The 13,821-nt window shown below is 41.4% G+C and overlaps 1 protein-coding gene across 3 annotated transcripts in view; it reads right to left on the bottom strand.

Annotated features, from left to right (window-relative positions):
• The window catches only part of LOC125896475 (guanine nucleotide-binding protein G(q) subunit alpha), a 53,439-nt gene that overhangs the window by 18,913 nt on the left and 20,705 nt on the right, over positions 1-13,821 (bottom strand). The window contains exons 2-5 of one of the 3 annotated variants that reach the window (XM_049589087.1): positions 6,299-6,483; positions 4,178-4,332; positions 3,093-3,221; positions 2,388-2,516 (exon numbers count right to left, since the gene is read on the bottom strand). In XM_049589087.1, the coding sequence (XP_049445044.1) occupies positions 2,388-2,516; positions 3,093-3,221; positions 4,178-4,332; positions 6,299-6,483 (598 nt within the window). The remainder of the gene's footprint in view (positions 1-2,387; positions 2,517-3,092; positions 3,222-4,177; positions 4,333-6,298; positions 6,484-13,821) is intronic. The other 2 variants (XM_049589089.1, XM_049589088.1) reach the window with 2 other exon arrangements.

Below are 13,821 nucleotides of genomic sequence, written 5' to 3'. Positions count from 1 at the left end.
CTCTTCTGTAATCGCTCTTGTTCCCTGGGTCCAACTCTATCTCCTCATCCTCTCTCTCTCTTTGCAAGAGGAGGAGGAAAGGAAGCTGCTCTACGTATTGGTGGCGGGTCCTAAGACTGTCTCTGTGCCAAGTCCTGGAGGCTGTGTGTCTGGACTACACAGAAAAACTAGGAGGGACTATTATGTAAAAACACTGCCTTTAAGAAGTCTGCATGTTTAAAAACTGAAAGGCTCATAGAGAGCCTTGTCAATCTAGGCTTGTTTTCATTGTGCCAAATTAGACTGCAGTTAAGTGATAATACAGATGCATGTAGGGGCTAGGGCTACATCTAAGAAGTTAGTTTCATTATGATTTATTCTGCAAATTTACCCGTTTAGAAATGATCGAAAAAACAACACAAAATGCCAAAATATTCAGTCTATTATCATTATTAAAAAAGCAGTAAAATCTGATAGTGGTGGAGTAATGTGGGAATGTTTTTAGTTTTTCTTGATAAACTGCTTGCAGTTACAATCCTTAAGGTTTCCCTGAAATCGAACCCCATCTTTGACACCATTTATGGTCTGCACTTTCTGCAATAGCCATTCCATGTATTTACATTTAGTAGTTACCTCTCTGTCTGGTAGTTTTTATAGTTAGTGGCGGGGTCCGCCATTCCTGCGCTGGATTCAGTTTGCTTGCATACACACGACGGATTCTCAGGAACAAATGCACGCATGTTATCCAGCACAGTTTTGTCTCATTGATATCAGGCCCATTGTTTACTGTTGATTCTTAATGTCCAAGCTATGTTACAGGGTGTCTGCAGGTATCAGACAGCTAAATGTAATGCTTTTTAAGACCTGTTCAAGACACCTTTTAACCAAATTTAGGACAGATTTATGGGCAAATCATGTTTTACTTATTTAAGCATCGCAGGTAAGTAGAGTATATGTGGTCCTGTGCAGAGGTAGGTGTTATGTATGAATATGGTTATTAGAGTGAGTTCAGTCAATCTACATTTTGCCAACAGGTGAGTTCAGGTATGAAGTAAAATGACAGTATTATAGAGTATATTATGTATATGTATTATGTAATATTAAGAGTTGTAACATTAGAAATGTGGGCTTTTACATAGAAAGGCTTCACTAATTATCACAAAAAGAAATAAAAAAATTGATTAATGAAATTACATAAAATGTTTGTAGTAGTCAAATTAAGACTCTTTAATGACTTTTAAGCCCTTGTTATTGCAACATTGAATTGAAGTCATTTTAAGACTTTTTAAGGGCCTACAGACACCCTGTACTAAGTGCTATATCGTAGGCAACTGGACTTGCTTGAGTTTCTTGAAGACGTTTCACCTCTCATCAAAGAGGCTTCTTCAGTTCTAACAGACTGACGTTTGATTGGTCCAAGTGAGAATGGGTGGTAGGGATGTATTTACAAAATGCAGTCTTGGGATCCCTTCCCAGACGACTTAACACCCATTCTCACCTGGACCCATCAAACTCAAGATGGCCGGGTGGACCAACGACTCACATGTGACCTTAACAACTGTGTAAGGGTTCACACCCACACTGAGCTTAATACCTGTGACTCCACATTAGTCCGTTAGAACTGAAGAAGCCTCTTGGGGCATCGCTGGCTTGGTGGTAGAGCAGACCCGGGTTTGACTCCAGCCTGTGGCCCTTTGCTGCATGTCACTCCTTCTCTCTCTCCCCCTTTCACACTTGTCTGTCCTATCCATTAAAGGCAAAAATGCCCCAAAAATATCTTTAAAAAAAAAGAACTGAAGAAGCCTCTTAAATGAGAGGTGAAACGTCTTCAAAAAAGTTCTGTTGCCTACGATATAGCACTTATGATTATGATGGCCTGGATGACTGAGAATATTTACCAGCTGTATTAAGCTATTTCTAATGGAAATGAAACATCTAACCTCCACTTTTGTACATTAAAAGCATTCAACTGGCAAAAATGTGGCTTTTATTGTGAAGCAGCAACAGGAAATGCATGTATTTCTTGCCAAGGTTAGTGCTAACTGGGAACATTCATTAACAAAAAAATGAAGTTGCTCAAGGGGGGTTTGCTGTAGTAAACTACATGTGCTACCACAGCAACCACAAGCGTCCACAAGTAATCCAGGACTAAAATCTCAAGGAATACAACGTTAAACCATTAATCATTTATCTAAAGAACTAGTTGTAGAATCTACTTGAACACTGAATGTACTGCAAATAACAGAATGGACTGGGGACATATTCACACAAAAATGGGGACATAAACATTGTTGGAGGTGATACATGAACATGTTGACTAACACTCAGGATGGCCTTTTAAAATTAATACAAAACACTAGTAGGGTACATAACTGGGGTTAGTCAAAGTAGTGTAGTTCTCATTCTACCTGAAAATGATGCTTTGCAAGTCGAAAGGGTATTCTATGATCCCAGTGGTTGGGATTCGAACCCTAAGCACATCCTGTTGGGTTGGTAGATAGGACGGTTCAGCAATACGATCCAGATCGCTTAGATAGCTAGAGACAGGAAGAACAAAGACAGAGAGAGGGAGGAAAGAGAAAGTGAAGCATAACAGCAGATACAGCAGACCCCCGCCAAAAGCAAGTGGATCAGTCCAGATGTAACCACAGAAAAACATTTCCAAAGAGTTATGAGGGGATTAGGTGATGTTTCGTGCCTCAACCCCCAAATTTTCTCTTAGAAATGTAGCTTCATCCTTGATGGCAGCTCCCAAAGACAAAACATTCCTCAATTTTATCTCTGGCTCCCCCTCACACTGCTCACTGTCAAAGTTTAGGGAAGCAGGACCTTTTAACTTGACTCCAAAACGATGATTTAACACTCAAAAGGCCAACTTTCACTGCCTGGGTGAAAATAAAAATGACTGCCCTTCTAGAGAGACGAGGAGGGTTGGGGCCCGTTCTTGAGGCCGGTCTTTGAGAGTGTACCATCAGGGATGTGTTAAAGTGCTGAGCCCTGCTGTGCAGCACAGGCTAGATGGAGATAGCGGCATCGACGGTTTCCAACTGGCTGACCAACTGTCAAACAGCCGGCCAACCAGTGACATCAGCAGCAGTACTTGACACCAGTACCTGAAGATAATATTCTCCAGGTCAAATGGGTACTCAATGATGCCGGTGGTGGGCACTCGAACCCGCAGCACGTCCTGCTGAGTGGGCACGTACCCCGCTGTTGCTATTCGTTCTAAATCATTAAGGTAACTGTGGAAGGGGAAGGAACATATGACAAAGAGGTACATGGAGGCAAACACCAGTCACAACAATAGGAGACTACATGCACATGTATATGCAAACAGACAGACAACTGCTTTCTGTCAAAAACACAATTACAAAACATTTAAACAAACTTACATATAGCCAGCAGTTATCTCTATAAACAGATAAATGCATACGAATGCAGAGTCTGAAGATTTTGGTACTGGAAGCACTTTGGTTTCAGTTTATAATCCGAATAGTATTGACCAATGACATTTGAGTGGGCTTTGGTTGCCTGCAGGTTAACAGTCCGTGTGGAGAGCAAAAGAGGCGGACCGCATTAGCCGAAATGCAATCTAGGAACCTGTGCCAATTGTCTGATGACGCTTTAGCTCTTTATTAGCTCTTTACATTTATTAGATGAGTCAAAATGGCCGCTAGTGGAGGTCTTTGCCCAGATATCTATTATCCGGATAGCCGATGGCTGCACTGGTTGGATATACTGGCAGTTGCCCCCAGAGGCTAGGTCATCATTAGACCATGAGTTCTGAGACTGAGCCAGCAGTAGCTCATAAACAAATACATTCACACATACAAGCATAATCTTTAGTTTTCTTCCCCATCCTAACCTTTCAAAGGAGCCACATTAGTCTGACATGGATTGATGCAGGTTGGATATCATTAGCACCTGTTTATAAACCTGCCAACATTCCCTCAACTCTCTCCATCTGTCTGATCCCTGTTCCCCTCCTACATTTGAGTGCGTGTCAACACAAGTAGATAACTGCTGTGTCTTTGATTTTATTCCTCATGTCGATACTATGGAAACCATTATTTACTTATTTCATCACACTGATTTAGATATCTTGGAGGTCAGAGTTACACAGCGATGCTGCTTCTCCACTTCCACACATCAAGTAAATAATCAGTCAATTCATTAGATTAATAGATCACAGACGTACTATTTGGTTGAGTCAGAGAGCTGGTACTCTCTCCTGCGATCATAGGCCTCCTGGATGCCAGGGTCAGCCCACAGCATCTTTATTGCACTGATGTACGGCTGCTCGAATGATGAAACCTTCTCCACGTCCACCTCACGCACCACCTGGGCATTATTCTGGAGGAACAGGAAGCAAAGCAAAAACACACACTTTTAATAAAACATGTCAATTTAGTAACTGAGGACTTAAACCTGTGAGAAATGGGAGCGAAAACAAAAGTGTTGCACTTCAGTTTACAAACATATCCCCACTTTCAAACCACCCTTCTCTAGAGTACAAAGTATGTAAACTAGATCTGCTGATAATGATGAGTTATCAGAGGCCATGATTCACTCTACAAGAGCAGTTTATCCATCTATGATTTATTTGAATGTGATTTGCATGAGACTAAATGGACGTGAATGTTGGACTGAGCAATCAAGCAGTTTCTGGTTTCTGGCCTTGCTGACAGCAGTGGCCACATATTTCAGAAGAGACTGAATGAGAATTCACACTGACAGAGAGTGGCCTCTGTTGCTTGGATGAAGTCATATGCATTCCTGTACATGTTGCTGAATGTCTACCCAACTACGACAGTTTAACTATTAACATTTATTTGTTTTTTTAACTTTTCCATTTTTGGATGTTCCATGTCTGTCCCCGGCTCACTGCCAGTATCTCCTCCACACACACTTATTTGCTATTGGTTAATGCTGTCACTTCTAGGTATCGTTTAAAAAAATTATGATAACAGTACCTTTAAAATGATACCGATACCAACTGAGTGCTTTATACCATACCCATAATGTGAATGGAGTGGTGTGTAAACAAAAAATTAATAGCCAGGGCTTTTATTTGCTTCAGTCACTAGAGGATAGAGATGGAGAGATGGAGAGACAGAGCGTTACGACACTTGCGTAACGGCTTCCGAGGATTATGGCATCGACACAACACCTCTCTTTATCCTCTTGAAACAACCTAGCTGGCCACTGGCATTGTTAGACACTGATGTTTTGTTGAATCTGGTGACCAAAGAAATTGAAGCTGCAGCTGCTGCTGACTGTGAGTTTTGCATCAAGAAAATTTGTGAGGGTCCACCTGGCGGCACACACGAGGCAACGGGGCTAACTGTTAGCATCACACGGCTTTGCATCGTTGGATTTGACAACAGAGATGACCCATTTCAGTGTCAGTTGGAGTTTGTTGTTTTAATGGCTCAGTGTTATATGTACAGCTTGTGCGTACCAGGCAGCAGTAAACCGACTGTTACCCAGGAGGACAATGACTCTGAAGATGGCTGCAGGAAGTCCGCTGATCCATCAGGACTAGACATTCCGGGATCAGACCGCCGGTGCAAAAAGGATCGACTGCAGATATAGTTTGTCTGGAGATGTTTCGATACTACTTGGCACAGAGTTCTTTCAGTTGATGCCCTAAAAGGTATCGAGTAGCAATACCCAGCCCTAGTGACTTTGCGGATCAAAGTTCACTGGAGTCGAACTTCATGCGATGAGAATATGCAAATATACTTTGCCACATGAAGCGAAAGTTTTATTCGCCTCTTTGCTCGCAGTAAATAGAAGTGAAGGGGAGAGGAATATTCACCAATGTTAATTTTGCCCATTTTTGACCATACCCTTAAACTACTTCGACGACTCTAGCTCAGTTAAGGCGAGATCATTTAATCTTGAGTCAATCAATTAAAAGAAGTAGTGTTATAACAGTATTTTTTTTTGCAATACAATTGATGCAGCAAAACTAGAGCTTACATTACACACAATGCAAACAGACAATTGACAGTTAGGTCAAAAAGTCCAGTGTGTCATGCTAGCAGCAGTTAATGTAGCCTCAGGGAGGGATTAGGAATGGACTACAAAGGTCTGGTGACCTCCCTTCTTTCTAACTGCACGCTATGAGGCTGTTTTTTTTAAGATTTGATTGACAGTAACCAAACACAACCGACTCTCACATCAGGTTCTAAACCAAACATTTTATAAATTCTAATTCCGTTTTAAGAATTATACAACATGTATAACTATATAAGAAACCAGTGAGTATATAATAACACATCACACACCAATTTTTTACCCCAGCAGTACACACCTTGTTCTGTTCGTACTTGTACGGGATCTTGAGGGTCTCAGTTGCTCGAATCATGGCCTGCATTGAGGTGAAAATGTTCTGGTAGACCAGTTTGGTGAAGCCCTTCTTGTCCTCATCTGTGTAGCCTGACCCATGGATTATTCTCATCTGCTTGATGAAGGTGCTCTTGCCGCTCTCTCCAGTACCTGACAGGGACACAAAGACGACACAGTAGGTCAGCCTATTAAAGGCTCATAAATGAATACAGGATCTTGCAGGCCGTGTGAAAACGGACAGTTGCATTCCCACCCTTGACATGACCCAGGAACAAACAGAAAGTTATGTATCATACAGTGCTAACCTACAACTGGAGAGAAGAGAAAAAACTAAACAAAAAAAAAAAAAAAGACGAGTAATTATTCTGTGCAGATAATTTGGGAAAAACGAAGAGAATGTGATGTGTGAAACCTCCTCAAAGAGGCAAACAATGCTAGAAATGAACAGCAGCACAAATGTGGCGGTAATGGATTCAAACATTTGTTTAAAAAATGGGTCAATACCACAATACCCAAAGACGAGCTCTAATCCTTCCATCCTCGTCTGCCCAATCAATTAAAAATATAATAGGCTGCTTGGCGTAGTAGCTCTTTGACATTAATGTAGTCAGCAAATGTATTTCTGAAAGCAAGCAAGCAGTAAGTAATTTGTAGTCTTTTTATAACTCATATTTCCATGGAATATGCTGGTTGATCGGTGCAACAGGCTCACCCTGTCTGTCCACCTCCATCCTGCTTCTGATACACAACGCAGTGAAGGAATCCACACCATCATGCCCTCAGGCAGAGGGCCAGACCTCAATGCCAACTCAGTCTCTGTGTTTTACCAGTGCAGGCTGCTCAGCTGAACTTGTCACTCTTCCATATGGTGCAGACTCCTGGTTAAATCACTTTTTGTTCAATAAAAACTGTAAAATCCTCTGTATATGTTTAAAAAATTAACTCACACTATCCTCATATGTTACTTACTAGATACAAGTTTAAACCAGAAGCCTAAAATATACATGGACAAATGTTTCTGTCCCTTATTGTGGTTTAGCCATTGTTTCTTGTCCTCTTGGTTTTAGTGTCCCGAGATGTGCACTGTAACAATGAAATGTAATCACTGTTTTGGCCGTGGTTACCACAGAGGCCCAACTGACAGTCTGGGAAAGTGGAGCGGCCCAGAGTAACCACATGAGGGCTGCACGGCTCACCTCAGCTCAACAAAGAGCTGGGTAAACCAAGTTCACTCCTCCAATTTTGTATCACAGTGACCATGCATATGCACATGTGCCATAAACACACAGAAAGGCCAAGTCATAGAGAAGGAAACTTGCTTGCACATGCAGATAAAGAAATCCACAGATCCCTCTCAGACACACTTAACCTCTCCTTGAGAGCTCTCACAGCAGGTTCTGTATCTTTATAAGGACATATATTTAGTGACAAAGGGGACGCCACAGTCAGGATGAAAGCATCAGACATTTGTATACTGTGGTTGTCAATCAAAGAGGAACATTCAAAAGACAAGGCAGGCAGCAGTCGAACCCAAACTCAACCTCTCGTTTCACTATGCAGCTCTCTCTCTAGAGCAATGCTTCTCTCTTCCACCCCCATTCCACCACCTATTTTCTTCCTCTACAACCCTGCTTGAGCTCTCCACCACTCATCTCTCCATCTCACTTCTCCCAACATTCACGTCTGAGTCACCGCAGCTTCAGCAACACCTATTCTCTCTGATTTCTACCTTTCACTCTCATCTTTGTTCCAATGATCTCAACCAGAGCTGCTGCTGATAATTATTTTCACCATGAATTAATCTCACTTTTTCTACTGATCGTTTAGAATATTTGTTAAAACGTATAAAGTGCCCATCACAGGTTAAAACAAATCATGGTGAATGCTCCACAAATTGCTGACAGTATGTTGTTTGAACAGTCACAAAACCAAAACACATTTGGTTTAGTAATGTTTGGTATTTTATGGACATTTTAATATTGCACGTAATCTAAATAACCGCATGCGTGTGTGTGAATACACTCATGCATGTGGACACCCAGTGTAGCATAAACACAACTGCGTGCACCTCTATTTAGCTATGTATTAAGTCCTTAAGAGCAATGATCCAAACAGCAGTCCCTGTTTGAGCACAGGATCTACAACATGAATCTTTGTGTGCCCTTTATCCTTGAAGTGAACTGAAGCTCCTTGCTGGCACGCGAACCAACGTAAGAGCCTTCAGCCATGCTAGTGACTCTGTGAGGCTGAACATAGGCAGTTTTTTTGTGCTAAATGCCAACATCAGCATGCTAACATGCTCACAGTGACAATTCCATTCAATCAAATAGAACTTTATTTCTCCAGAAGGTAATGAATGCTTCAAATTATGATAACAGTAAGTACAGTAACCACAATTGTAACAATTCACAACAAGTAACAACCAGTGGGTTCCCTGGGTCAGGGTCACTCACTGGGCCCAGTTTTAGAACAACAGAGTGTTAAATATCTGACAAAATATACAAATATACAAGACAGAAGTGCTATAAGCAAAAGCAAAAACCACTGCCTAATAAATAAGTACGATAAGTACAAGAGTTACTAAAATAAACTAAAATGGTGGGAAAAAACAGACTGCTCTTGGTAATCAATAAGATATTGAATCTGATATAATAACTAGAAGTAGAATTGCACATGACCATGACAATACTAACTTGCTGGTGTTTAGGAGGTATAATAACTACCATGTTCTCCATGTTTAGTGTGTTACATGTAGCATGCTAACATTTGATAATTAATGACAGAGAGTAAAGCTGAAGCGTATGGGAGGGTCATTCATTTTAATATTTAGTCATAAACGAAAGAATTAGACACATTTAAATTTTAAGAGATTCACTCAAAGTCACAAACGTCAACTTCATGGTGGCGCTGGAGGACACACATACATCCTTGGTTGTTAAGATCTCATGTGCACCCAAAAGTGCCTCTCTCATTCAGCCAAGCAAGAACAGATCCATTCAGCGCTCGTGTGCGAAAGACTCCGACATTTTTCCTGCGTTGAATGTCCGCAAACAGCAGCGGAGTTGTACTGGTCGCATTGAGTCTGAGAGCATACTGTACGTATGTGTTTGTGTGTGCGATAGAGAAAGGGCGAAGCAGAGCTGTTGATGATCAGACCTGCTATTTATTCTCGCATGCTGATCTTAACTCCTGTTTTCCCCTGGGTATCTTAATAATACGTTTAACCAACTAGTAATTCTGGTATCGACGAACAAGGATCACAAAGTTCAATCGTTGTGTTGACTAATCGCACCCCCCCCAATAAATTGTGCAGTTAAAATAACTTGATGTTGACTTTTGGTTTCACATGGGACATAGTGGTTTCCTGCGGTGAAAGTCCTGTGACTGTTTGACCCATCCACCACCCCGCCCTGCACAAACTTTCTCGCTCATTATACTTTGTCAGTTGCTCAAAGCGTACAATACTAATGCAGCCCAGTGCGTCTCATACAGACACAAGGGCTGATGACCAAGCACCAGCATTTGTGGAGTTAAAAGGAAGAACACCCCACTGGGAACCATGACTATCTGGACAAACTTTTTAGACAATCCATCTGGGGTTGGTTTTTTTTTTTTTTTTTTTTTTGGATTTTCAATCTGGACCAAAGTAGTGGACTGAAATGGTGGAACAACCGACATAACCATCCACAGAGCCAAACACTGATGTAACATTTTGTGACTGAAGGGAACACATGGTAGACTACAGCCTCCGCTGTCCAACAGTTCAAATTAACGCTGAAAGGAAAGTTGCACAACTGGCCATACCAAATTGGGGAAAAAGGAAACATTAAAAAACAAACAAAAACACAAACACGAGTGACACTGATAATGTTTACAGACACACTGTGTAGGCAGAAGTGTAGTGGCCGATTAGATAATGGAATGTGCTCTGTGTGATAAAGTCCAGCTGGTATTCCCAAGGCAAAGTAGTCGAAATGTCTTCCAAGCATGACGAGAGTCAAGTTTGACTGTCGCTGACAGAAGACCACGGTCGAGTGTACAGTGAAGGAGTGCCCTGAGCAGCGCCTGCCCTCCAACCAGACAGGATCTTTCACTGCGGAAAGCAGGTCAGGCAACATTGGAGTTTCCCCTTCAGACAGAGTATGTCTTTGAGAGAGGGACATAAATAGCAATTGTCAAGACACAGCAGTGGAGAGTTCACTTTCTCATTGACTAAAGGACTGAACAGAAGGGAGGGGTGTTAGTGGGATGTGAGGGAGTAAGACAAGAAAAATACCGTGTCTTTGCTTGCATAATTCACAAGCAGAAAAACGGAGTTAATATGGGATAGATACATCAGCTCTGTTGTTAAATCATGTGCGCATGTGTATTCATGCGTATTTTAATTTTCCAAACACACACAACCAGAGGAGAGGCCCATGTCTTGCAGGCATGATCAGCTTAATTCAACAGATCCCATTGTTCTCCTGCCTAACTGGAAAACCCAGCAAAAGCATTTCTCACGAACAAGCTACTGTACATTCACTGGAGCTACTCCTGAGGGGTAATGCTAGTTCCCATGGCAACTCCAGTACTGAACTCATAAATACATGGCAGAAAACACCAGCTGATAGGCCCAGCTGATAGGCTTCAGTACGTCTCCTCAGAGCTCAGTCAAACATGCAACTTTAGCATGCATTTCTTAATCCCACAACATCCTCAGCCAGGACTCTACTCTCAGCCTATGGGAATTAAAATGTTATGAAAGCAAATAATGGACATAAAGACTTGAATCTCTGAGCCTAGGCATCTAATTCTCCTCTGAGTACTGGGAATATGAACTTTCAGTGTTTTCCCTATATGCACCTAACGCTGCTGCTGAAATATGACAGCTGCTGCTCAATGTTCTTTTTTTTATGAGACAAGAGGAAAGGAGAAGAGAAAAGAGGAGAGGGCTCCATCATATCTCTTTAGAAACTAACATGATATTTTGTGCTATGGACGCTTCATATCCAGGTCAATTCACACACCTGTGAGTAAAGCATATAAACGAGACACTTAGCACTCCAGTGTTAATGTCCGCACAACATATAAGGTACAACAAGCACCAGGTAGATGATGATAATGCAAACAATGCGGATCACGGATTCAGGATTATCGTTTGCTGAAGAGAAAAGTCCTGCAACTTCACACAATTAACGCACAGTAACGTTACAGTAAACGCAATCACCTGACAGAAATACGCAAGCAACTTGGTAAGTGCGAGGGCCTTGACGAGCGAAAGCCATCAGTCTCACAGATGACTGATAGCTTCCCTCACACAGATCTTGACGTTACATATTATTTGGATAGGATTTCCTTAAAGATACATCATAAATGTTAAGTTTTTCTATTATTGAAAATGTCATCAACAAATTAAGGAAAATAAGAATTAAGAATAAATAATTGCAAATCCACAAAAAACTGACCTGAACTTTCACGCACGCTTCACTTTTGCTGCTAAAACTCCATCCTAGGGGAAATGTCAATTTTCTTTCTGAATTTGTGAACCCTTCAAATGAACTACTGAAATTTTAAAAGAGGGGAATTCCAACCACGTGATTATTTATTAAGAAATAATTCAATTACACGGTTAGATATTTAGTTGTTTATGAAATTCAAATGTTTATGGCCATTATTTCCTTCAATAAAAAGCATTAAAAACTAAAATAAAAGCCTTTTTCCACCAACCAATATGAAGATATGGAGAATGTGCATTTGGCTGAACATGATTATATACTCTTTCATAAAGATTTATATACTCATTTGCCAGTTCATTAGGTTCTAGGGATGGATGATATTGGATTTTTTGCCGATATCTGTTATGACGATATGCAGCAACTCAACTGACTAATAACCAATACAGATATCGGTATATCAACTTTTTTCTCTACCTAATTTTAATGATCATCAAGTCTCTTCTGTAGTGGAATTAACATCATATTATGAATCCATACTCTTAGCGTGACGGCTGACCAGTAGATGAAGATCTGATATACAACACTTTTCAATGTATGTAATATTCATTCATTTTGCCAATTAAGAAAAAGTATGTTGGTTGATTTAAGCTGATATCAGCCTATCCCAATGATGTGCCAATATTACTGCACATCCCTATCAGGTAAAGGTATTCGTTAGTATAGATCAAGTTTCAAAAAAATGCTGGAAAATGCTGGATGCTACATTCCCTAAGTGCACATCATTGTCAGTAGATCCTCTCTGCCTGGTAAATCCCACATCTTTCAACCTTGATGACCCCAGTTTTATGTCCTCCACAGCAAAAATTGGTTCTCATTTTGAAATAAGTCAACCATTGGACAACACCACGTAATAGCCAATAGTCATGTGAGACGAAATCCATATTGTCAGTATACAAAGCTGATATGTAACAGAGAGTCCCATCCAGGCTTTCCAGAGACCTTGAGCAATTTTGAAATCTTTAACACCATAAAGGTGGAGGGAACAGGATAGGAGCCGCTCAACAATCACACAGCCGTGACCATTAACCGAAGGAGACCCGTGTCACTCTGCCCGCATCGTGCACTGACCTGGGTATTAGTCATTCTGCTAAATAACCATTAACTAACAAAGAACAGGAAAAAAAGAGTTGAAACAGATCCATTTCATTGAGTCGGGCCAGCTGGAGGCCACGGCAGACATTTCAGCCGTGGTTTACATGGAGAGTAATAACTTGAAGCAGAGTTTGGCATCCACGCTGAGAGGGACAGAACAAAAGAGTCAAGGAGACAAGGGGGGGGGGGGGGTGTGCAAAGAGTGACAGAGTGGAGGAGAGGGGAGCTCTAAGTAAATGATTCCTTAAAAGTTCCCCAAGCACATCAAACAGGAAGCCATGTCCACTTCAAGCTCAGTGTTGGGAAAGGTTTGCTGAAGGCCTGTCTGAATGTACAGGAACTGCATGAATGAATGAATGACTGTCTAGTGGCTCCTCTCACATGCAGGAACTTCTCCAGGAACATTTTTTGGAACATAACCTGCATTTTACCCGTAGGAGCAGAGTACTGGGATTTGTTCCTGGATCATAGTTTTCTGCATCCCATTAGGTTCCTGCTCCCTACCAAGATCTGCTGGAGCAGGGGTTATTGGGGGTAACGTTGCCATACTGAGAATCACAGATTCAACAAACACACGTTTCACGACTGCCACCACTTGTTCATAACATCTATTCACAGGGTTTCTCCTGCATAGAGAAAGATGTGGCGGCCGCCTCCATCAAATATCATGCCACCTCCAGCTCTCAATAAAAGTCTGATGGGTGTCTTCATGGTAAACAGTTTTTAACAAGCGCTGCTCCTGGTAAATTTCTGTCATTTGTAACTGCAATGGTGGCATTACACCAATGTGGTGGCACTGTATGGTAATCAGCACAGTGCACCAGGAGAGGCGCAGCCCAAACTGCCAAAGAGGAAGTAAAGCGCTGTCTATTTTTGGCTGGACGACAGCAAAGTGGGT

The sequence above is a fragment of the Epinephelus fuscoguttatus genome, linkage group LG10 (assembly GCF_011397635.1).
Source record: "Epinephelus fuscoguttatus linkage group LG10, E.fuscoguttatus.final_Chr_v1".
In the NCBI taxonomy this organism is placed as follows: Eukaryota; Metazoa; Chordata; class Actinopteri; order Perciformes; family Serranidae; genus Epinephelus; species Epinephelus fuscoguttatus.
Note: the sequence above shows the minus strand (reverse complement) of the source record. Positions and strands in the feature narration are given on the sequence as shown.